This window comes from Ranitomeya variabilis, chromosome 6, assembly GCF_051348905.1.
Source record: "Ranitomeya variabilis isolate aRanVar5 chromosome 6, aRanVar5.hap1, whole genome shotgun sequence".
NCBI classification, from domain to species: domain Eukaryota; kingdom Metazoa; phylum Chordata; class Amphibia; order Anura; family Dendrobatidae; genus Ranitomeya; species Ranitomeya variabilis.
Window position 1 is genome coordinate 230901123 of NC_135237.1, and position 26160 is coordinate 230927282.

Consider the following 26160-nt stretch of genomic DNA (forward strand, 5'->3'; position numbering starts at 1 on the left):
GAAATGTATGGTGCATTCTATATGGCACAGTTTTATATGGAGCATCTATGGGGCCATAATGAAATGTATGGAGCATTATATGTGGCACAGCTTTATATGGAGCATCTTATGGGGCAATAATGAACGGTATGGAGCATCTATTTTTATTTTTGAAATTCACCGGTAGCTGCTGCATTTCCTACTCTAGGCTTATACTCGAGTCAATAAGTTTTCCCAGTTTTTTGTGGCAAAATTAGGGAGGTCGGCTTATACTCGGGTCGGCTTATACTCGAGTATATACGGTAGTTACCAAGAAGGAATGTTTTATTTTAAAGATGGTTTCACTGTGCAGTAGGAAACTTTAAAGGGAACCTGTCAGCAGTTTTGGCTGATATAAAATACGGCAATTGCCTTTCAGGGCTTATGTACAGCATTCTATAATGCTGTAGATAAGCCCCCCGGTCCGACCTGAAAGATAGGAGAAATACGTTTTATGGGGGGGCAGTCTGGTCCAATGCGTGTCGCAGGTCTGGCGCCTCCCATCTTATGATCGCCGCCCTCCTGTTGCTTCATCGCTTCCCGGCATCATGCTCCTGCGCAAGTGTACTTATCTGCCCTGTTGAGGGTAGAATAAAGTGCTGCAGTGCGCAGGCACTGGGAAAGTTCAGAAGCCCAGCGCCTGTGCACTGCAGCACTTTACTCTGCTTTCAACAGGGCAGATAAGTATGCCTGCACAGGAGCGTGATGCCGGGGAGTGATGAATCAACAGGAGGGCAGCGATCATGAGTTGGGGGGTGACGAACCTGGACCTACGACACCCATCGGACTGGTCTGATTCGGGGGTTTTTTACCGACCCCCGAGTTGCGATCGCCGATAATTAACCGTTTACCGCGGTCGCAAAAAAAAAACAAAACGCGATTTGCCGTTTTATTTCTCTGTCCCCCGATGTGATCGCACATCAGAGGACAGAGAAATAGGGTACCCGATCGCCCCCCGATACTCACCTGTCTCCCGCCGGTGCTCCTCGTGGCTCCCGATGGGCGCCACCATCTTCTTCCGGCCAAAAAATGGCGGGCGCATGCGCAGTGCGCCCGCCAGCCGGCACCCGGGAGATCTTTGGGGTCTCGGCTGCCGGGGGTAGCCGAGACCCCAAAGAACATGATCGGGGTCGGTTTTTACCGACCCGTTTTGCGATCGCTGGTAATTAACTGTTTACTGGCGACCGCAAAAAAAAAAAAAAAAAAAAAAGCGATGTGTAATTCTCTGTCCTCTGATGTGATCGCACATCAGAGGATAGAGAAATAGGGGGATTCGGGGGACCCTATCATACTTACCGGTGTCCCTGGGTCCTCCTGTATCCTCTCCTGGCCGCCAGTTCTTCCTTCAATAAGAAAATGGCGGGCGCATGCGCAGTGCGCCCGCCATAATCTGCCGACCGGCAGCTAGAGGAGTTGGGGCTAAATTTAGGTTTAGGGTTAGGGTTGGGGCTAAATTTAGGGTTAGGGTTGGGGCTAAATTTAGGGTTAGGGTTGGGGCTAAATTTAGGATTAGGGTTGCGGCTAAAGTTAGGGTTAGAGTTGGGATTAGGGTTAGGGTTTGGATTCGGGTTGGCATTAGGGTTACGTTTGGGATTAGGGTTAAGGTTAGGGTTGGGATTAGGGGTGTATTGGGATTAGGGTTAGGTTTGAGATTTAGGGTTCTGATTAGGGTTATGGTTGTTTTGGGGTTAGGGTTGTGATTATCGTTAGGGTTGTGATTAGGATTATGGATCAGGTTGGCATTAGGGTTAGGGGTGTGTTGGGGTTAGGGTTGGAGTTAGAATTGGGAGGTTTCCACTGTTTAGGTACATCAGGGGGTCTCTAAACGCCACAGCCAATTTTGCGCTCATAAAGTCAAATGGTGCTCCCTCCCTTCCGAGCTCTGCCGTGCGCCCAAACAGTGGTTTACCCCCACATATGGGGCATCAGCATACTCGGGATAAATTGAACAACAACTTTTGGGGTCCAATGTCTCCTGTTACCCTTGAGAAAATAAAAAATTGCAGGCTAAAAAATCATTTTTGAGAAAAAAAAAAAAGGATTTTTTATTTTCACGGCTCTACTTTATAAATTTCTGTGAAGCACTTGGGGGTTTAAAGTGCTCACTACACATCTAGATGAGTTCCTTAAGGGGTCTAGTTTGCAAAATGGGGTCACTTGTGGGGGGTTTCTACTGTTTATGCACATCAGGGGCTCTCCAAACGCGACATGGTGTCCGATCTCAATTCCAGCCAATTCTACATTGAAAAAGTAAAACGGCACTCCTTCTCTTCCAAGCTCTGCGGTGCGCCCAAAGTGGTTTACCCCAACATATGGGGCATCAGCGTACTCGGAATAAATTGAACAACAACTTTTGGGGTCCAATTTCTCCAGTTACCCTTGTGAAAATAAAAACTTGGGGGCTAAAAAGTCTTTTTTGTGAAAACAAAAATATTTTTTATTTTCACAACTCTGCAGCATAAAACTTCTGTGAAGCACTTGGGCATTCAAAGTTCTCACCACACATTTAGATAAGTTCCTTGGGGGGGTCTAGTTTCCAAAATGGGGTCACTTGTGGGGGGTTTCTACTGTTTAGGTACATCAGGGGCTCTGCAAACGCAACATAATGCCCACAGACCATTCTATCAAAGTCTGCATTCCAAAACGGCGCTCCTTTCCTTCCGAGCTCTGCCATGCGCCTAAACAGTGGTCCCCCCCACACATGGGGTATCAGTGTACTCAGGACAAATTGGACAACAACTTTTGGGGTCCAATTTCTCTTGTTACCCTTGTCAAAATGAAAATTTGGGGCTAAAAATATCTTTTTTGTGGATTTTTTTATTTTTTTTTATTTCACAACTCTGCATTATAAACTTCTGTGAAGCACTTGGGCATTCAAAGTTCTCACCATACATCTAGATAAGTTCCTTGGGGGGTCTAGTTTCCAAAATGGGGTCACTTGTGAGGGGTTTCTACTGTTTAGGTACATCAGGAGCTCTGCAAATGCAACATCAGACCATCCCATCAAAGTCTGCATTCCAAGCGGCGCTCCTTCCCTTCCGAGCCCCTATGGGTGCCCAAAGAGTGCCCCCCCCCACGTATGGGGTATCAGCGTGCTCAGGACAAACTGGTCAACAGATTTTGGGGTCCAATGTCTCCTGTTACCCTTGAGAAAATAAAAAATTGCAGGCTAAAAAATCATTTTTGAGGGAAAAAAAAGGATTTTTTATTTTCACGGCTCTACTTTATAAATTTCTGTGAAGCACTTGGGGGTTTAAAGTGCTCACAACACATCTAGATAAGTTCCTTAAGGGGTCTAGTTTCCAAAATGGGGTCACTTGTGGGGGGTTTCCACTGTTTAGGCACATCAGGGGCTCTCCAAACGCGACATGGTGTCCGATCTCAATTCCAGCCAATTCTACATTGAAAAAGTAAAACGGCACTCCTTCTCTTCCAAGCTCTGCGGTGCGCCCAAAGTGGTTTACCCCAACATATGGGGTATCGATGTACTCAGAAGAAATTGCACAACAACTTTTGTGGTCTAATTTCTCCTGTTACCCTTGTGAAAATAAGAATTTGTGGGCGAAAAGATCATTTTTTGTGTAAACAAATGTGATTTTTTATTTTCACGGCTCTACGTTATAAACTTCTGTGAAGCACTTGGGGGTTTAAAGTGCTCACCACACATCTAGATAAGCTCCTTAAGGGGTCTAGTTTCCAAAATGGTGTCACTTGTGGAGCGTTTCCACTGTTTAGGCACATCAGGGGCTCTCTAAACGTGACATGGCATGTCAATTCCAGCCAATTCTGCATTGAAAAAGTCAAACGGCGCTCCTTCTCTTTCAAGCTCTGCGGTGCGCCCAAACAGTGGTTTACCCCCACATATGGGGTATCGGCGTATTCAGGAGAAATTGCACAACAACATGTATGGTTAAATTTCTGTTCTTACACTTGTGAAAAAAAAAATGGTTCTGAAGTAAAATGTTTGCAAAAAAAAGTTAAATGTTCATTTTTGCCTTCCACATTGTTTCAGTTCCTGTGAAGCACGTAAAGGGTTAATAAACTTCTTGAATGTGGTTTTGAGCACCTTGAGGGGTGCAGTTTTTAGAATGGTGTCACACTTGGTTATTTGCTGTCATATAGACCCCTCAAAATGACTTCAAATGTGATGTGGTCCCTAAAAAAAAATGGTGTTGTAAAAATGAGAAATTGCTGGCCAACTTTTAACCCTTATAACTCCCTAACAAAAAAAAATTTTGTTTCCAAAATTGTGCTGATGTAAAGTACACATGTGGGAAATGTTATTTATTAACTATTTTTTGTGACATATCTCTCTGATTTAAGGGCATAAAAATACAAAGTTTGAAAATTGAAAAATTTTAAAAATTTTCACCATATTTCCGTTTTTTTCATAAATAATCGCAAGTAATATCGAAGAAATGTTACCACTAACATGAAGTACAATATGTCACGAAAAAACAATCTCAGAATCAGCAGGATCCGTTGAAGCGTTCCAGAGTTATAACCTCATAAAGTGACAGTGGTCAGAATTGTAAAAATTGGCTCAGTCATTAAGTACCAAATTGGCTCTGTCACTAAGGGGTTAAATGAAAGAAAACATTACCATTGTGAGAAAAGTGAAGACTGACACTTTGCTCTCATAACCACACACAGCTTTTGCAATCAGATCAGAACAGTACAGCAGAAGTGAACCCTTCCTCATTATACACATTTGGAACAGCAATTGTCCTCTCGTAGTGATGGTAACTCAGCTGAAGAGCTGTACCTGAATATAACCAAAACAAAACAGCAGAGTTCAACCTTGTTTCAAACACAGTTGTAGTGAGATCAGCTATGCTATACTGTGTCTCTCCCCTACAATGGCAGCCTGCCTGCTTTGTATCATTACAAACACATCTGCTGTTGTCCTCTTATAGTGCTTCAGCTTTCATCTCAAGGGTAGCCAGTGTGTGGAGGAGGGGCAGTATAGCAGAGTGTCTGCACTGTGATAGGACAACTTGAAGTGTTTGTAATTAGACAGTTAACCTCTGCTGTAATGTGTTAGGCTCTGATCTAAATGCAGAGCTATGTAATTATGAGAACAAAGGGTCAGTCATTATATGTCTCACACTAGTAATGCCCCCTTACATTTGAAATAAGCTCTGGAGGCAGATTCTCTAGATCATTGTCTGGCCCATAAATCTCAACACCTCACTTTCATATTTAGAAAACAGAGATTTCTCAGGAATAAGACACCTTGATATCTGCTATTTTATTTCAACTTTCCATGACCTATATACAGCTTTTGAGGGTTGATCCTACTTTACATAAGCAAAAAACCCCAGAAACAAACCAATATTTCTTTACATCTAACTAGAACATGAACTCAGATTTTTGGTGCTTTGGGCATGCCTAAAGACCAGATTACATACTTCATTTGAGTCTGGATTCCTGGATTTAGCCATATGTACACCTTACTTTGGCCACCATTTTTGTACTAGTATGTCAACCAAAAGTGGGTCAAAAATACCAAAGATATCCAAATCTTTAGATTTTCCCCATTTATAGTATCCTGACTTTGGATTCACATATAATACTGCAAATCCTGACCAAATAGTAAAGAAGTATGAAGACTAAGGTAACATTTGTAGACTCACAATTCTTTGTCAGTAAAACTGCAGGTTAGGACATGAATGGCTTCAGGACAACTGTCAATTTCAAAACTAAAGAGACTCCTTCGTTTTAACATGTTCAGCGCAATATTTTGGTAGTCTTTAAAAGTATCATACATATAATTATCAACCTAAACATTTTTGGGTGAATGTCATTCCACCAGCTTACATATGTAATGGTACAACTGATGTGAAAATGCATCAAAAGAAAACTTTTCCATAACTCTTGCATGTCCTGACTTTCCCACTGTCATTCTAAGGGTAGGATCTTTAATAAACTTTTCCATTGCATCAGAAAAAGCTTCATGTGAAGGCGCACATAAAAACCCTGTGACATTGTCGACAACAGACTCCAGGGGACCACCAGAGTTAACAGCTATTACTGGACAGTACATGTACATAGCTTCTACTGGGACAATCCCGAAATGTTCATTGCTCGGAGTATATAATATACATGTGCAATTTTGAAGAAGACAAAGCTTTTGTTTATGAGAAAAAGATCTTAAGAAAGAAACATGGTTGCTAATGTCATATTTAACTGCAAGTTGGGCAAGTTCTTGATAATGTTCAACATTCTCTGTCACTCTCTCATCGTATCCTCCTGCCACGATGAGGTGAACCTTCTCCCAGTCCTGCAAGCTTACTTTATCACGAAGAGTACACAGAGATTCCAGTGCTAGGTTATGGTTTTTCTTTCTCTCATATCTGTTGATGGAAAGAAATACAATCTTTCTCTTCGCAGGTACAAATTCTGTAAGGCCGTCAGAATCACAAGGCTGGAAGTTCTCAACATTCAATGATGGATATAAAACATTGGGCTCTAGATGAGATAATGATGTAAATGTTTCTTTAAAGATTTTAGCAGTGAACTGACTATTGACTAGAATGCAGTCTGCCATGCCAGTAGTCTTTTCTTCCAACCAGTCAATTGGAGTTCTATAGATCTTCTTAGCCACAGATAACCTCTGAGTAAGTAGCTGGTCTGGAAAATGGCAATAAAATAAGAGACGTTTCGGATTTCTGGCCAGTTTGAAAATTGGAATGCAGGCAGACACCTGGGGTAAAAAAAAAAGCAACATAAAAAAACAGACATAGCTCTGTAATGTGTACCAAGCAACATACTCAGATGCATCTTTTGTCTTGTGGTAAATATTTGCTAACATACGGTATTAAGGAATGTTCACACGTGGCGTAAGGGCAGCAGATTTTTTTTGCATGTAAAACCAGAGTGTTGCGCATATTTTACCCAGCATTAATTACCGTATATACTCGAGTATAAGCCGAGATTTTCAGCCCAAATTTTTGGGCTGAAAGTGCCCCTCTCGGCTTATACTCGAGTCATGATCGGTGGTGGGGTCGGCGGGTGAGCACTGTCATATACTCACCTAGTCCCGGCGTTCCTGTCGCTCCCCCTGCCCGTCACACTGTCTTCGGTGCCGCAGCCTCTTCCCCTGAGCGGTCACGTGGGACCGCTCATTAGAGAAATGAATAGGCTGCTCCACCTCCCATAGGGGCGGAGCCGCCTATTCATTTCTCTAATGAAGCGGTGCCGGTGACCGCTGACAGAGGAAGAGGCTGCGGCACCGAAGACCAGCTGTCCGGGGGAAGGAGCGGGACGCCGGGAGCAGGTAAGTATTACATATTCACCTGTCCTCGTTCCACACGCCGAGCGTCGCGCCATCTTCCCGGCGTCTCTCCGCACTGACTGTTCAGGCAGAGGGCGCGATGACACATATAGTGTGCGCGCCGCCCTCTGCCTGATCAGTCAGTGCAGAGAGACGCCGGGAAGATGGCGCCGAGGAGCTGCAAGCAAGACAGGTGAGTATGTGTTTTTTTTTTTTTTTATTGCAGCAGCAGCTATGGGGCAATAATGGACGGTGCAGAGCACTATATGGCACAGCTATGGGGCAATAATGGACGGTGCAGAGCACTATATGGCACAGCTATGGGGCAATGGTGCAGAGCACTATATGGCACAGCTATGGGGCAACGGTGCAGAGCACTATATGGCACAGCTATGGGGCAACGGTGCAGAGCACTATATGGCACAGCTATGGGGCAATAATGGACGGTGCAGAGCACTATATGGCACAGCTATGGGGCAACGGTGCAGAGCACTATATGGCACAGCTATGGGGCAACGGTGCAGAGCACTATATGGCACAGCTATGGGGCAACGGTGCAGAGCACTATATGGCACAGCTATGGGACAACGGTGCAGAGCATTATATATATGGCACAGCTATGGGGCAACGGTGCAGAGCACTATATGTGTTGTGGATTCTGTTTGTGGGCTCCCTCTGGTGGTTACTGCTGGTACTGGGTGACTTTGGTGGGTTGCGGCCTTTGGTTTCCACCTGTCCATCAGAGGCTGGGTGTTTCCTATTTTACCTGGCCTTTCTGTCACTTCCTTGCCGGCTATCAATGTATTCAGATGTGCTCTGTTTGGTTCCTGCCTACCTTCTCCCAGATCTTTCAGGATAAGCTAAGTGCTGATTTTCAGTTGTTTGGTTTTTTGTCCAGCTTGCTTATTATTTCTCTATGCTAGCTGGTAGCTCTAGTGGACTGAGGTTCTCCCCATGTGCCATGAGTTGGCACATGGGTTCTTGTAATCTCAGGATGGTTTTTTGATTAGGGTTTTTTGCTGACCGCTCAGACCCCTTTTGTATCGTTCTGCTTTCTAGTTTACAGCGGGCCTCAATTTGCTGAACCTATATATATCATCTCTATGTGTGTGCCTTCCTCTCATTTCACCGTCAATACATGTGGGGGGCAACTATACCTTTTGGGGTTCATTCCTCTGGAGGCAAGTGAGGTCTTATTTTCTCTGCAGTACTAGTTAGCTCTTAGGCTGGTGCGTGGCGTCTAGAACCAACGTAGGCACGCTCCCTGGCTATCTCTAGTTGCGTTTGTCAGGCGTAGGGCAGCGGTCAGCCCAGGTTCCATCACCCTAGAGCTCGTCCGATATTTTGTATTACTTTGCTTGTCCCTTGCTATCCCTAGCCATTGGGATTCATGACATATATGGCACAGCTATGGGGCAATAATGGACGGTGCAGAGCACTATATGGCACAGCTATGGGGCAATGGTGCAGAGCACTATATGGCACAGCTATGGGGCAATGGTGCAGAGCACTATATGGCACAGCTATGGGGCAACGGTGCAGAGCACTATATGGCACAGCTATGGGACAATGGTGCAGAGCATTATATATATGGCACAGCTATGGGGCAACGGTGCAGAGCACTATATGGCACAGCTATGGGGCAATGGTGCAGAGCACTATATGGCACAGCTATGGGGCAACGGTGCAGAGCATTATATATATGGCACAGCTATGGGGCAACGGTGCAGAGCATTATATATATGGCACAGCTATGGGGCAACGGTGCAGAGCATTGTATATATGGCACAGCTTTATGTGGAGTATCTATGGGGCAATGGTGCAGAGCATTGTATATATGGCACAGCTTTATGTGGAGCATCTATGGGGCCATAATGAACGGTGCAGAGCATTATATGTGGCACAGCTTTATGTGGAGCATCTATGGGGCCATAATGAATGGTATGGAGTATCTATTTTTAATTTTGAAATTCACCGGTACCTGCTGCATTTTCCACCCTAGGCTTATACTCGAGTCAATAAGTTTTCCAAGTTTTTTGTGGCAAAATTAGGGGGGTCGGCTTATACTCGGGTCGGCTTATACTCGAGTATATACGGTATGCCATTTTTATGCATTTTTCCCATTCACTTGAAACAATCTACATACTGCAGCTTTGAAAAACACTCACATCCACAAGGAAAATTTTGCAGCATGTGCAAGACATTTCAGAAATCTCATTTACTTTGCTGCTACTGAAAAGTCCAATGGTTTTTATCCTTGAAAAACGTGTGAACAAGCCATTCTAAGTGATTCTCAGACATACAATGTAACTCTCTAAGGACTGACCGGTTCATTTTGGAGATTTATTTTTCCCTCGATATTTGTATTTTTTGTTGCTATTTGTGGGATGAGTTGTATTTGTCAGTGACAGCATTTTATGGTACATTTAACTTATAACATTTTATTAATTGTATGGTGGAAAAAAGCATAGTTACTTACCGATAACGGTATTTCTCAGAGCCCATGACAGCATCACAGAGAGAGGGGATCCGCCCTTCAGGGACAGGAAACCTATAGGATAAAATGGTGGCACCTCTCCCCTGCATCAGTTTGGTTTACAGAGCATCGGAGGTCCTCAAGGTAAGGCTACTTTCACATTAGCGTCGTGCACTGCACGTCGCTATGCGACGTTGCGGCGCACCGACGCATACTGTGGAAGCGCCGCACAACGGGGGCAGCGGATGCTGTTTTTCAATGCATCCGCTGCCCCATTGTGAGGTGCGGGGAGGAGGGGGCAGAGATCCGGCCGCGCATGCGCGGTCGCAAATGGCGGACACGACGCACCAAAAAACGTTACATGCAATGTTTTTTGGTGGCGACGGTCCGACCCAACCGTCGCATGATGGTTGCGACGTGTGGCAATGCCTCGCTAATGCAAGTCAATGGAGAAAAAACGCATCCTGCAAGCACTTTTGCAGGATGCGTTTTTGCTACAAAACGACACATAGCGACGTGCAGTGCACGACGCCAGTGTGAAAGTAGCCTTAGTGACAATAAAAAAACATGCACTTTTAACATATCGCTTAACAGGTGTACACCGTGTCTATATATAAAAAAACATACTTCGTATAATATAAATGCTCACCGCACACGTAATGAGGGGGGGGAATAAGCGGGTGCTGTCATGGGCTCTGAGAAATACCGTTATCGGTAAGTATCTATGCTTTTCTCAGTCCCCCATGACAGCACCACAGAGAGAATTGCAGAGATTGTTGCTTAGGGAGAGACCACAACCTGCAGAACCCTTCTTCCGAAGGTTAAGTCAGATGAAGAGGTTAGGTCTAAACGGTAGTGTCTAAAAAAGGTTGAAGGTGATGACCAGGTGGCCGCCTTGCAGATTTGGTCTATTGATACCTCCAACCTTTCGGCCCAGGAGTTCGCCATAGCCCTTGCAGAGTGTGCTTTCAGCCCCTCGGGAACTACGCTTCCAGTAGACGAGTACGCCATGGCTATCGCATCTGTTATCCAGCGTGCTATAGTGCCTCTGGAAGCTTTGAGTCCTTTCCTGGGTCCCTGGAAGCAGATAAAGAGAGACCCTTCCTTCCTATGCCGCTGGGTGGAATTTAGGTATTGAACTAAACACCTTCTCACATCCAATGTGTGGAATTTTTCTTCTTTCTTATTTTTAGGGTCTGGACAGAAGGTAGGAAGGATTATTTCCTGGGACCTGTGAAATTTGGATGCTACTTTGGGTAGATAGGCAGGGACAGTTTTTAGGATAACCCTATCATCCAGGATTTTTGTAAAGGGAGGGCTCGTGGACAGGGCCTGGAGATCACTTATTCTACGGGCTGATGTTAGGGCTATCTGAAGGGCCGTTTTAAGTGATAAGGTTTTAAGAGGTATCGACTCTATAGGCTCAAATGGGGATACTGTTAGAGCTGACAATTCTTGGTTCAAGTCCCAAGGTGGTAGTCTTTTTATGGTTATGGGTCTAGATCTAATAGCAGCTTTAATGAATGTTGTCACCCAAGGGTTGGCAGCTATATTTTCACTGTACAATTCACCTATAGCCGCTATCTGTACTTTTAAGGTGCTTACTGAGAGGCCCAAATCTAGACCTTTCTGTAGAAATTCTAACACCTCAGCAATGGGGACCCTATCCTGTAATTTTACCCAGGAGGTGGACAGAAACTTTTTCCAGGTCTTGCCATAGATTTTAGTGGTCACGGTTTTTCTACTTTTCAATAGTGTGGAGACTATTTTATCCGAAAAACCCCTTCCCTTTAGTAGTGACCTTTCAAATTCCACGCTGTTAAGTGGAGATTCCCTGACTGAGGGTGGAACACCGGTCCCTGTGATAGGAGGTCCGGAAGATCCGGCAGAACCCAGGGATCGGTGACCGATAGCATCCTCAGCCAGGAGAACCAGGTCCTTTTGGGCCAGAAGGGGGCTATTAGGATAAGTCTCGCCCTGTCCTGTCTGACTTTCCGCAGAACTGCCGGGATGAGTATAGGTGGGGGAAAGGCATATGCGAGACCCTCAGTCCAGGGAATCATGAAGGCATCCAGCGCCCGAGGGCTCCCTCTGGGGTCTAGGGAACAAAATTCTTTTACTTTTCTGTTGTCTATATTGGCGAAAAGGTCTATTACATGGACCCCCCAAAGCTCTGTGATCTGATCGAAAAAACATTGATTTAGTGTCCATTCCCCGTTTTAATTGGGTGCGGCTTAAGAAGTCTGCCTTTTGATTCTCTACCCCTTTTATATGCAGCGCGGAGAGGGATAGGAAGTGGTTCTCTACTAAGCAGAAGATTTCAGAAGTGGCCTTCATTAGGGCTCGAGACCTGGTCCCCCCCGGTTGTTCAGGTAGGCTACCACTACCTGATTGTCCGAAAATACTCAGACATGATGCCCCCGTAGGCTGTGAAGGAAGGATAACTGAACGGCCCATCGCCCAGAGTTCTTTTTGATTTGAGGAAGCCTTGTGTTCCTGACCTGTCCAAATCCCCTGAGTGACCCTGTTGTCTAGGTGAGCTCCCCAACCCGTGGGACTTGCATCTGTGGTGACTATTAGAGACACTTCTATTACCCAAGGAATCCTTTTTGACAGGTTGTTGGGATCCAACCACCAAACTAGGGAATGAATAGTGGCTGAACTTAAGAGTCATATGACTTTCTAAACGCCCTCTTAGTGTAACCTGATTCCTCAGAATGTCCCACTGGAGGTCTCTCGTGTGGAGTTGTGCCCACTGGACCGCTGGAAGGCAAGCAGAAAGGGACCCTAGTAATGACATCGCCCTTCTTAAGGTCATACAAGGGTTTGAGCGAGCTTTCAACATAAGATTTATTATCTTTTGTTTTTTCTGGGCTGGAAGACGACATTCTTGTGTTGTGGAGTCCAAGGTTAGGCCCAGAAACTCCTGAACTCTGGTTCGTTCTAGTTTTGATTTTTGTAGATTTATAAGCCAGCCTAACTTTGTTAGAGTATTTACCACTCTGTCGCACTGTTGTCGGCAGTGTTGGGCTGAATTGCTCACAATCAAAAAGTCGTCCAAGTATGGGACTATCAAAATGTCTTTTTCTCTTAGATGGGCCATCATTTCAACTATCAGGTTGGTAAATATGCGGGGTGCCACTGATATGCCAAAGGGAAGGGGCTCTGTATTGGTATTCCCTTATTTCCCCTTTCATGACCACTGCTAGTCTGAGGAATTTCTGAGTCTTTATGGATGGGGACGTGATAATACGCGCCGCTGAGATCCAACACTATCAGGAAACAGATTTTTTTTATCGTTGATTTTATTGATTCCATTTTGAATCTCTGGTTCTTCACATAACTGTTTAGCTTCTGTAAGTTTATTATTGTCCGGAAGGATCCGTCCGGTTTTGGAACTAAGAATAATGGGGAATAGAAAGAACCCCATCCTTCTTTCATGTGGGGGGACTTCCTGGATGACGGCTGTGTCTATGAGCTTTATAATTTCTTGTTCTAAGGCATCTTGGTGTTGAGGGGAGGATCTCAGCGGAGTGACCACGTAGTTTTGGGGAGGAAGGGGAGTAAAGTCTATGCGAAGCCCTGATTTTATCAAGTTCAATATCCAGGGGCTGGTTGAGTTTTATTCCCAGGCCGGAAGGAACTGAGATAATCTCCCTCCCACCCTGGGGGAGCTGTCACTTGGGGGTCTTTTTGTCTAGTGAGGAATTACTGAAAAGGAACCCTCTATCTCTCCTTTTCTCGTCATCCCATCTGCTCTGCTCCCTTGGGGACCTTCTTCGAAAGAACTTCCTATTCCGAAAGGGCCGCTTAACAAATGGTGGGGCCAGATTAGGGAACCCTTTTTTCTTGTCTCCTGCTTTTTGAAAGATATCATCCAGGGTTTCCCCGAACAAAAATTTACCTTCGCATGGGATTGAGCAAAGTTTCTGTTTCGTTTGTAGGTCACCCGGCCAACTTTTTAGCCATAATGTTCTACGGGCTGCATTTGAAAGGGCTGCTGATTTAGGTGCGAGTTTAATCGAGTCAGCTGATGAATCTGCCAAAAAGGCCGCCGCCCCTCTTATCATGGGGATAGATTCTATCACCTTATTTCTGGATACGCCATCCCTCAGTTGTTTTTCTAAATTATCAACCCAAATCATTAGGGACCTAGAAGTGCATGCAGCTGCTATCGCTGGCCTCAAGCATCCTCCTGCCGATTTCCAGGCCCCTTTAAGGAAGGTATCCGCTCTTTTAATCAAGAGGATCCTTTAGGGTTCCCATGTCCTCAAAGGGTAGCGCAAATTTTTTTGAGGCCTTAGTTACTGCAACATCAAGTTTAGGGGCTTTATCCCATGAAGTAGAAGCCTCCTCGTCAAAGGGATATTTCCTTTTAAGGGAGGGTACCGAAGAGTTTTTTTCTTTCTGGCTTTTCCCACTCCCTTTTAATTAAAGCTTGGATGTTTTCATTAAGAGGGAAAAACTTTGCGCTTTTTTTGGCCTAATCCCCCAAATATTATGTCCTGAACCGTTTTGTCAGGATGGGGATCCAGCACCCCCATAGTCGATCTTACTGCCTTCACAAGTGCATCGACTTCATCTAGGGGAAAGCAATGACAACCTCCACTCTCGTTATCCGAGGAAGAGAAGGAGGAGTCACGTGTGTCTGAGTCCCCACTGTTGGAACTAGATGAATCAGAGTGGGAATAGGCTATAGGTGTTTTTCCCTTAATTTTTTCCCCATCTTTAAGGGATTTAAATACTGTTTCTACCTCTGACTTTATTACAGATCGTAACTCAGAGGCAAAGTTTGGGGTTTCCTCACAGAGGACTCTTTCTATACAGGAGTCACAGAGCTTCTTATCCCAGTATTGAGGTAGGGCCTTCTCGCACAGGGAGCAGGTTCTGTGTTGTTTTCCCCATTCTTTTCCTTGCCCAAGATAAACGGAGAAGAGGGGGACCCCAATTATACTAGTGAACTTTCACGAAGATAACTCACCAATCTGAAGCAGCCATAGGTACCGGTTCTGGAGGAGGCGTAGGATCCTGTATGAGATCCGTAGGTGGTGGTGTTGGCTGGTTTACCATGCTCGAGCTCTTGCTATGCTGCATGGAATGGCTGCTTGTCCGAGTATTGCGGGTGTCAGCAGAAGATCTCTTCCTCTACACATCCGGTTTTGTCCACTGGTGGTGGCGCTGCTGCTGTGGTGGATGCGGCGGCTGGAGCTGCTGGTCGTTGTCTTCCATGGCTTCTCTTCCTTGGGACGGCATGCAGCAAGGAGCTCCATTGTCCATCGGTTTAAAAAATGGCGCCTATTACCAGCCCCCTCCCCAATGGCTGCGTTGCTGGTTTCCATTTTTTTTTCCTTTCTTCTGCGCATGCGCGCGCTGCCAGGGGCCCAGAAATGAACAGGACTGGATCCGGGGTGGCGGCCATCTTGGTGCACCTCATGCACAGTCAGCGCATGCGCTCGCCCCGAACCGGAAGTGATCGCCATTTCCGGCGCGGCATCCATCTTGGATAGACGCTTCTCGTGCGCGCCGGATCCCAGAAGCCCCTACCTCCTATCCAGAGTGGCGGCTGCACTTCCCCCCACACACCTTCAGACCCATCGGTCCCAGCAGTGGCAGCATCGGACACCGCACCAGCCGTGGCAGGGGCCTCCCCGCTGCCAGAACCCGACTGGCTGGCTCAAGATTCTTGCTTCGGACATCTTCAGGTACTGACACCTATTATGTTCCCCGTCAGGGACAGGAAGCAAAACTGATGCAGGGGAGAGGTGCCGCCCTTTTATCCTATAGGTTTCCTGTCCCTGAAGGGCGGATCCCCTCTCTCTGTGGTGGTGTCATGGGGGACTGAGAAAATTGAACAACAATGCTTCTGTTTTTGGATGTTTCAAGTTTTACACTATTCACGTGCTTTACACATAAAGTGTTTACTTTATTCTATGTTTAACCTGATCATTGCAGTAATAAAATCATGAAATTTTGCTCTGTATTACTTTTGTACAATGTACTGTATGAGAGAAATCATTTGTTACTGAGAGCCAAAGGTCTTACAATTTTCTATCAGTAGAGATGTATGAGGGCTTATTTGCATGACACGATGTAGTTTTCAGTGATACCATTTTTCTAGTACATACAAATTTTGATCACTTTTTACATTTTTATGAAGGTGGAATGAACAAAAGAAAATGCAATTCTGCAGGTCAATAAATAATGACAATACCCATTTTGCGTGTTTTTGTTTTGTCCTTCTCAAAAAAATGGGTACATACTGTATGTCTTTTTGATCACTTATTACATCTGTGATGTTGGGTGAGCAAACACAATCATTTTTAGTAACGTTTTTCACATTTTAGGCTGTGTGCACACGTTCTGGATTTTTCAGGGTTTTTTTGCTATAAAACCACGAAAAAAAAAAAAACGTTCGCATTAAGCATCCTATTAAAAAAATGCAATCCGCATTTTGTATGGACATGCTGCATTTTTTTTCTGACCGGAAACGCATTCCGGAAGAAAACGCAGCATGTTCATTAATTTGCGGAATCGCAGGGATTTCGCACACATAGGAATGCATTGATCTGCTTACTTCCCGCGGATCATGCGCGGATGGTACCCAGGGTGGTGGAGAGGAGACTCTCCTCCACGGACTGGGCACCATATCACTGTTAAAAAAAAGAATTACAATAAAAAATAGTGATATACTTACCTTCTGATGGCCCCCGGAGTCCACCTGCCTCTCAGCGGTGCACACGGCGCCTTCCGTTCCCAGGGATGCGGTGTGCGAAGGACCTGGGATGACGTCGCGGTCATGTGACCGTGACGTCATCCCAGGTCATTCGCACACAGCATGCCTGAGAACGGAAGCCGCTGCGTGCACCGCTGAGGAGATCGGGGACCGTCGGAAGGTGAGAATAACCATTTTTTATTTTTTTTTATTATTTTTAACATTAGATCTTTTATTATTGATGCTGCATAGGCAGCATCAATAGTAAAAAGGTGGTTACACTTGTTAAACACTATGTTTGACAACTGTGACCAACCTGTCAATCTGTTTTCCACGCTAGCATTCTGCAAGCTAATTACGCTTGCACAACGCTAGTGTTTAGCGGGAATACGCATGCCAATTCCGCATGCGATATACCCGCAGCAGGAGTTGCAGAATTGCCGCGGAAATTTCCGCGGCAATTCTGCAACGTGTGTACTTAGCCTTATTCTAACAGTGTTCACAGTGCAGGATAAATAATGGTTTTATTTTACAGCATAGGTCAATATGTGTTGCTGCTTTTTAAAGGGTGTGTCCACTTTCAGGAAATTAGCCCAAATTGTGTAAACTAGCTAAAATAAACTCAGCAGATACTCACCATCCCAGGGTCTAGAATAGCCCTTCACTATTGCTCCAGTTCTGGTGTATTAGCTGGAGGGGCGATGTATGTGAACTGCATGCATCACCGCTCAGTGACTGGCTAGGGCTTTGATGTGCTCTGTTGATGTGAAACACCAGCAGTAGCAGGAAGCAGGCACGGGACACAGGGAGGGCAAGAACCTTCTGAGTTTTTCATTTTAGTTATTTTACATCGTTCAGGTGTCCACTTTCATGAAAGTAGGCAACCTTGTAAAAAAAAAACAAAAAAACTTTTTTGCATTGTAGTATGAGAGCCATAACTTTTTTAGTTATTTTCATTTACAGAGAGCTCAACGAGGGCTTCTTTTCTGTAGAGTAAGCTGAAGTTATTTCATTTTATTATATGGAAGTATAAACAAAACAAGCACTTCTGGCATTCATAATTCCAATTTATTTTGTGGAGCTCACCGAGTGGGATATATAGTGATATAGTACATATTGTTACCAGATGCAGCAACATCATATATGTGACGTTTATAAAGGGCATATTTTGCCTAGATTGAAAAATTTAGTATTGGGAAAACTGATTTTTCCTTATTAATCAATACAAAGTGTTTATCCTCCTAATATATTGCAGTCATCATATCAAATAACATTGTGTACTTACAATTGCTCATTTTGCCTTTTCACCCAGTTCATCCTTCTCTTTTCTCTGCTCTATATAGAAACAGGAAGTCTAATTCCACACATGGATCATTTCCCTCAACTCTTCACTGAGCTGATCAGCCCCTCCCCCGTCAGGGACTTTTGCAGTGACTCATGACTTAACATAATTTTCGGACTATAAGACGCAAAGGACTATAATACGTTATTATGTTGGAAGCTACGGGTACAAGATGGTACTGCGGGACCAGTGTGGTGTCTGTAAAGTACTATATGAAGACAAATGGGGGCACAGGGCTGATATTTAAAGCACCACTCCAGCACTGAAAAATAACACTGGAGTGCTGTTTTAAGATCCCATGTGAGAACTCCCAGCATGTCCTGCAGATGCAGTGGCATGCTCTTAGTTATAGTTTACCACAGGAGTGTCGGAGTGCTTTTTTGTGTGTTGTAAAGACTAACCTTTTAATTAATTCTTAGTTGTTCAGGCTGTGCAGGTCCCGCAGCCAGCCAGCCACATTATGGAGAGATAAACAGCTGGAGCATCCCATGATCGCACAGAGCCATCCTTCTTGCTGCCTCTCCACAGGTCACAAGAGGAAGCTTGCAGATTCTAGTGCCATGTCTGAAGGACCTGTGATGACGAAATAAAGGGATGGCTCTATGCTGTCATGTGATGCTCCAGAACGCCCTCTTCATGACCTCACACAGGTCCTTATGCCGCAGCACTCAGCATCCAGCACAGTCCGGGCAGGGTTTGTGATGTCATGCAGCGGAGATCTCTCCTCTGGCATCCTGCTCCTGCCCCCTCCTCCACCAGACACACAGATCTCCCCAGCTGCTGCAGGAATCCGGAGCTTGGGAAACCATGTGGATCCGCTGATTAAGTGAAGAAATATTCATTTGCTGCTCCCAGCTCATTGCTCGGCGCTGACAAGTGGGCGGGGAAGCGGATACTGAATATTCACCTCACTTTAAGTATCCGGACCACGTGGTTTCCCCAGCACCGGATTCCTGCAGCGGGGACATTTTCCTGCCTCCTACGAGTGGGATCCTAGTGCAGTGTGATCTCACTCACCGCTGCCCCCTCCCCACATATTACATCCGTACCGTAAGACGCACCCCACATTTCCTCACAAATTTGGAGGAAAAAAAGTGTGTCTTAAGGTCTGAAAAAGACAGTATACAGGGAAAAGAGACCTCCTGTTTATACAAAGAGCTTTACAATGATTATCGGCGATCGCAACCCGGGTGTCGGTAAAAACCGACCCCAATCATGTTCTCTAGGGTTTCGGCTACCCCCCGGTAGCCGAGACCCCAGAGAAAATCCGACTCTGGGGGGTGCTGTACATTTTTCCACAGCGCTGTGGTTTAAGTACCCTTAACTACCGCCGTTAAAAGGCATATCGGCGGTCGTTAAGAGGTTAAAGAAAAAAATTTAAAAAACCCATTATGAATGTGTTAAATGATTGCTGATTGGCTTGTATGTCGCCAAAGTGTAACAGTTGTGGTTGGGCTGTGCAAATAAGCCTTAGTTCACAAAATATAAAATCTCACTGATAACTGTCCAATAGGCCTCTGCTTAAAATTGCCCACCTCAAAGTCCTCTACCCACAGCTACTTTTCCAGAAGCAAATTCAATGCTAATTCATAGACAGGAGCAGAGTTTCTAGGTGTGTAGTTTGTCTTTCTCCGACTATGTTTTCCATTGCCATGCATCGTAACGAGCTGTCCATATCTGAGCTGTTCATATTTAAACTCAGCAACCACGCAATTTAAATTCAACAACTGTATTAACTCCTTCAATTCCAAGGTTTTCCTGTGTCTGCTGCTTTTCGCCTACTTCAACCCCTTTTGTTTCTCTAACCCCTTTCTGACATCTGACGTACTATCCCATCAAGGTGGTATGGGCCCGTATGACCACCGATGGGATAGTACGTCATCACTGATCAGCCGCGCTCCCCTCGTGAGCGCGGCCGATCGGGGCCGGGTGTCAGCTGACTATCGCAGCTGACATCCGGCACTATGTGCCAGGAGCGGTCACGGACCGTTCCCGGCACATTAACCCCCGGTACACTGCGATCAAAGATGATCGCAGCATTACGGCGGCACAGGGAAGCATCGCACAGGGAGGGGGCTCCCTGCGTGCTTCCCTGAGACCCTCGGACCAATGCAATGTGATCTCGTTGCTCCGAGAGTCTCCTACCTCCTCTCCCCTGCAGGCCCGGATCCAAAATGGCCGCAGGGGGCCATCCGGGTCCTGCAGGGAAGTGGCTTTCAAGCGTCTGCTCAGAGCAGGTGCCGGGAAGCCTCCCTGCAGTACCTGTCAGATCGTTGATCTGACACAGTGCACTGCAAAGTGTCAGATCAGAGATCTGTCACTTTACTGTGATGTCCACCCCGGGGCAATGTGAAAATGTAAAAAAAAAATATTTACATGTGTAGAAAAAAAAAATATATTGTTCCAATAAATACATTTCTTTATCTAAATTTAAAAAAAAAACAATAAAAGTACACATTTACAGTAGCATTGCTGCGTCCGTAACGACCCGACCTATAAAACTGTCCCACTAGTTAACCCCTTCATTAAACACCGTAAAAAAAAAAAAAAAAAAGAGGCAAAAAAACTACGCTTTATTATCATACCGCCAAACAAAAAGTGGAATAGCACGCGATCAAAATGATGAATATAAATAACCAAAACATAAAAAAAAAAGATATAAAAAGCTTTTTATTAGCAACGTGGGTTAGTGCGTGGCTGGAATGTGGTTTAGACATTCCTATGAATGTGTATTTCTTGTGAGTCCTTTTTTTGTTTGGGGCTAAAGTTAGGTTAGGGTTGGGGGCTAAAGTTAGGGTTGGGGCTAAAGTTAGGGTTAGGGTTGGGGCTAAAGTTAGGGTTTGGATTAGGGTTAGGGGTGTGATTAGGGTTATGGTTGGGATTAGGGTTAGGGGTGTGTTTGGGTTAGGGTTTCAGTTAGACTTGGTGGGGTTTCCACTGTTTAGGCACATTAGGGGCTCTCCAAACGCGACATGGCGTACGATCTCAATTCCAGCCAATTCGGCATTGAAAAAGTAAAACAGTGCTCCTTCCCTTCTTAGCTCTCCCATGCACCCAAACAGGGGTTTACCCCAACATATGGGGTATCAGCGTACTCAGGACACATTGGACAAAAACTTTTGGGGTCAATTTCTCCTGTTACCCTTGGGAAAATACAAAACCGGGGGCTAAAAAATAATTTTGGTGGAAAAAAAAGATTTTTATTTTCACGGCTCTGTGTTATAAACTGTAGTGAAACACTTATGGGTTCAAAGTTCTCACAACACATCTAGATAAGTTCCTTGGGGGGTCTAATTTCCAATATGGGGTCACTTGTGGTTTTTTTTTTGTTTTTTTTTTAACTGTTTAGGTACATCAGGGGCTCTGCAAATGCAACGTTACGCCTGCAGACCAATCCATCTAAGTCTGCATTCCAAACGGCGCTCCTTCCCTTCCGAGCTCTGCCATGCGCCCAATCAGTGGTTCCCCCCTCACATATGGGGTATCAGCGTACTCAGGACAAATTGGACAATAACTCTTGCGGTCCAATTTCTCCTGTTACCCTTGGGAAAATACAAGTTCCTTAGGGGGTCTTCTTTCCAAAATGGTGTCACTTGTGGGGGGTTTCTACTGTTTAGGCACATCAGGGGCTCTCCAAAAGCGACATGGTGTCCTATCTCAATTCCAGTCAATTTTGCATTGAAAATTCAAAAGGCGCTCCTTCCTTTCCGAGCTCTGCCATGCGCCCAAACAGTAGTTTACCCCTACATATGGGGTATCAGCGTACTCAGGACAAATTTTACAACAAATTTTGGGGTCCAATTTCTTCTGTTACCCTTGGGAAAATAAAAAATTGGGGGCGAAAAGATCATTTTTGTGAAAAAATATGATTATTTTTACGGCTCTACATTATAAACTTCTGTGAAGCACTTGGTGGGTGAAAGTCCTCACCAGACATCTAGATATGTTCCTTAGGGGGTTTACTTTCCAAAATGGTGTCACTTGTGGGGGGTTTCAATGTCTATGCACATCAGGGGCTCTCCAAACCCGACATGGCATCCCATCTCAATTCCAGTCAATTTTGCATTGAAAAGTCAAATGGCGCTCCTTCCCTTCCGAGCTCTGCCATGCGCACAAAGAGTGGTTTAACCCCATATATGGGGTATCAGCGTACGCAGGACAAATTGGACAACAACTTTTGGGGTCCAATTTCTCCTGTTAGCCTTGGTAAAATAAAACAAATTGAGCTGACATTTTTAGTGAAAAAAAGTTTTGTTTTTTTTTTTAAAACATTCCAAAAATTCCTGTGAAACACCTGAAGGGTTAATAAACTTCTTGAATGTGGTTTTGAGTACCTTGAGATGTGCAGTTTTTAGAATGGTGTAACACTTGGGTATTTTCTATCATATAGACCCCTCAAAGTGACTTCAAATGTGATGTGTTCCCTAAAAAAAAAATGGTGTTGTAAAAATGAGAAATTGCTGGTCAACTTTTAACCCTTATAATTCCCTAACAAAAAAAAAATGTTGGTTCCAAAATTGTGATAATGTAAAGTAGACATGTGGGAAATGTTACTGATTAAGTATTTTGTGTGACATATGTCTGCGATTTAAGGGCATAAAAATTCAAAGTTGGAAAATTGCGAAATTTTCTAAATTTTCGCCAAATTTCCGTTTTTTTCACAAATACACACAGGTAATATCAAAGACATTTTACCACTATCATGAAGTACAATATGTCACGAGAAAACAAAGTCAGAATCATCAGGATTCATTGAAGCGTTCCAGAGTTATAACCTCATAAAGGGACAGTGGTCAGAATTGTAAAAATTGGCCCGGTCATTAACGTGCAAACCCCCCTTGGGGGTAAAGGGGTTAAGTGTGATCTACTAGATGAAAGCAAAAACTTACCTGGTCACAAAACACAACATCAAATTCTTCTCCACTGAGGAAGAGTATGTAGAAGGACAGAAATATCATTCGAATGTATGCACTAAGAGCCAAACATCTGTGAAAAAAGCTTCGGGGAAGCCAATCTCCGCAGCATCTAATTGGGATGCCAGACTCTATTGTCTCTGAGAAACAATGATTCACATCATAATGGGCTGTCCATATCTGAACTCGACAACCACGCGATTTAAGTGCAAGTGCCGCATCAACGACCAGTCTCTCTGCTCCTCCAATTCCAAGGTCTGGATGAATAAACAGCACAGACGGTTCCATAGTATCAGCTGTGTATAATCTGTGTGAAAATAAATAGGACATTACTAAGCTTTCATGAATCACCAACCTTCCAAAAAAAGAATTTAGAGATAATGCAGAAACTCAAGGCAGAAGTACAGACACCGCTAGATAGGTAGCCTGAAGGCTAAGTCACTCAGCTTCTACTCCTCCCGACCACCTCCCGCTGCAGTGCTGCACTGCACATCACTCTGAACATTTCGTCCAGCATAAAACCCGTGAAAGATCCCTTAAGGCCGCCTACACACAATGAGTATTTGGTGAGATTTTGCTATTGTAGATTTCTGCACTTATTAAATAAATTAGGTTATAACTGTTTTGGTGGTTTTTGATGCTGAGGTTCTTCATCACTTGTTGGTATGTCATGTTTTAACCCCTTAATGACCGCCAATACGTCTTTTAACTGAGCTGAGATATGAGAATAGCCTCCACATACAGGTGACAATCCAGCAGCTGTAGGCTGTACACTATAGATGACAATTTGCTGCATCAGACACGATCAGTGTTTGCACCGTCCAAATCTGTTTAACCCCTTAGATGCTGCTTTCAATAATGACTACATCATATAAATGGTTACCAGGGTGTGGGGGCTTCCTCTTTATCCCAATTGGTGCAGTCAGATCATGACTGTGTGGTCCTAATGTTTGCGATGGCAATTCATGGCCAAATAGCGGCCTTAGAGTCTCCCGGCTATAGGAACCTGTTCAGAAGTTTGCGGCATTTAGGTGGTAAAAATACACATTTTCATTTCTGTCATGCCACTTTGCCTTAATTCCTGAAAATCACATGAAGGGTTAATAAACTACCCGACTGCAGTTTTCAATATGCCAGGGGGTGCTGTTTTTAAAATGGTAAATCTTTTGGGAGGTTCCAATAAATGGGACCCCTAAAGGCACTTCAAACCTGGATAGGTCCCTACAAAAATACATTTTGTACATTTCCTTGAAAAAATTACTGCTACATTTTTAGACCTCCTAAAATGCTAACAAAATAAAATAGCATTTTACAAATGGTGCTGATGTAAAGCAGCAGACATGAGGGAAATATTATTTATTAATGTTTCGTTGTGGTATGACTATTTGGATTAAAGGGATAATAACATTCAAAGTTTGAAAATTTGATAATCATTCAAATTTACCATTATCAAAAAGTATAATGTGTCATGAAAAAACAATCTCAAAATCACTGGGATTTGTTGAAGTGTTCCAGAGTTATTACCACATAAAGTGACACTGGTCAGATTTAAAAAAAATGGCTCTGTCACTAAGGGGTTAAATAAAGCGGTTTTGTTTTTTATACTTCCTGGTTTTAGCGTTGACAAAACTTTATGTAATCCACAAGATTGTTAGTGTATTTTTGCATCTAATGTAATTCTATGGAGAAAATCCACTAAAGAAAGTACCGTAGTTAGCATATGCACAAGAGAAATCAAACCCGCCCAACAGGTCAGATTACTAAGCATATAAATATGATTTCTATAAATCCCTCCGGACCCTCCCACTTTGCTGAACCGTAAAACACTGCTTTTTTTATGCAGTTACAAAAACTCTTAGGAATTTAACCTAAAATATCAAAAGACCTTTCCTGCGATTTGTGCTCTAGACTCTAGTTTTCGTTGATACAGATCTGTTGATGTGAACACTAACAAATGTGTTCAGCTATCTTCATATCATTACTTAACAAAATGGCTGGGCAAATGCACAACCATTCTTGAGATCAGGAAGAAGAGCAAGTTCCTCATGCTCAAATTATAGTTACACCGCCCAGGCAAAATGACTCAAAATTGCAATTAATAAAGACATTAAGGCCATGTGCACACGTTCAGGATTTTTAGCTTTTTTTTCGCGTTTTTTCGCTATAAAAACGTGATAAAAACGAGAAAAAAACGCTAACATATGCCTCCTATTATTTACAGTGTATTCTGCATTTTTTGTGCAAATGTTGCGATTTTTTTCCGCGAAAAAATCGCATCGCGGAAAAAAAAGCAACATGTTCATTAAAAATGCGGAATTGCGGGGATTCCGCACACCTAGGAGTCCATTGATCTGCTTACTTCCCGCACGGGGCTGTGCACACCATGCGGGAAGTAAGCAGATTATGTGCGGTTGGTACCCAGGGTGGAGGAGAGGAGACTCTCCTCCACGCACTGGGCACCATATAATTGGTCAAAAATAAAACCCCACCATAGGGAACCCCACCATGACATTCTTAATGGCTTCAGAAAGACCTTTTCTGAAATTTGCAGCCAGGGCACACTAATTCCATTGAGTAAGCACAGACCATTTCCGAAATTTCTGGCAGTACACCTCTGCATCATCTTGCCCCTGAGAGAGGGCCAACAACGCTTTTTCAGCCTGGTTCTCCAGATTAGGTTCCTCATAGAGCAATCCAAGGGCCAGAAAAAACGCATCCACACTGAGCAATGCAGGATCCCCTGGAGCCAATGCGAAAGCCCAATCTTGAGGATCGCCACGCAAGAAAGAAATAATAATCTTAACTTGCTGAACAGAATCCCCAGAGGAACGAGGTTTCAAAGAAAGAAACAACTTGCAATTGTTCTTAAAATTCAGGAACCTAGATCTATCTCCAGAAAACAACTCCGGAATAGGTATTCTAGGCTCTGACATAGGACTGTGCACAACAAAATCCTGAATACTTTGTACCCTTGCAGCAAGATGATCCACACTGGAGGCTAAACTCTGGATATCCATATCAGCAGCTGAACTCAGAGCCACACCAAGATTAAGAGGAGGAGAGAAGCCAGACACACAGCAGCTAGACACACGGCAGCAAAAAAAAAAAAAAAAATCTCCAAGCTTCTTTTCTCCTGTTTCTGCCATGCAATTAACACTTTATAGGCCGGCTGTACTGTTATGATCCTAGTGGCAAGGATCGCAGGTCGGACTAGCTAAGTAACTGAACAGACTACTAGCTCTGGGGAAGTGGTAACTAGATTGACCGCAACCTGATCCTATCCGCAAACAACTATAAGCAGCCGTGGAACGTTACCTAAAAATCCTAGACGTCTCGTCACGGCCTGAGAAACTGACTGTTCCTGGAGGGAAAGTAAGTCCTCATTTGCCTCAGTGGAATGACCCCAAAGATATAGCCCCCCAC

At 44.2% G+C, this 26160-nt stretch overlaps 1 protein-coding gene across 6 annotated transcripts in view; it reads right to left on the reverse strand.

The window, feature by feature from the left end:
• Positions 1-999: 999 nt before the first annotated feature.
• ALG2 (ALG2 alpha-1,3/1,6-mannosyltransferase) overlaps positions 1000-26160 on the reverse strand; it is a 37831-nt gene continuing 12670 nt past the window's right edge. For 4 of the 6 annotated variants that reach the window (XM_077269484.1, XM_077269481.1, XM_077269483.1 and 1 more), the window contains 2 exons: positions 22714-23044; positions 1002-6724 (listed from right to left, as the gene is read on the reverse strand). In XM_077269484.1, the coding sequence (XP_077125599.1) occupies positions 5822-6724; positions 22714-23025 (1215 nt within the window). In that variant the 5' untranslated portion in view covers positions 23026-23044 and the 3' untranslated portion in view covers positions 1002-5821. Of the gene's footprint in view, positions 6725-22713; positions 23045-26160 lie in introns of all 6 variants that reach the window. The other 2 variants (XM_077269485.1, XM_077269486.1) reach the window with 1 other exon arrangement.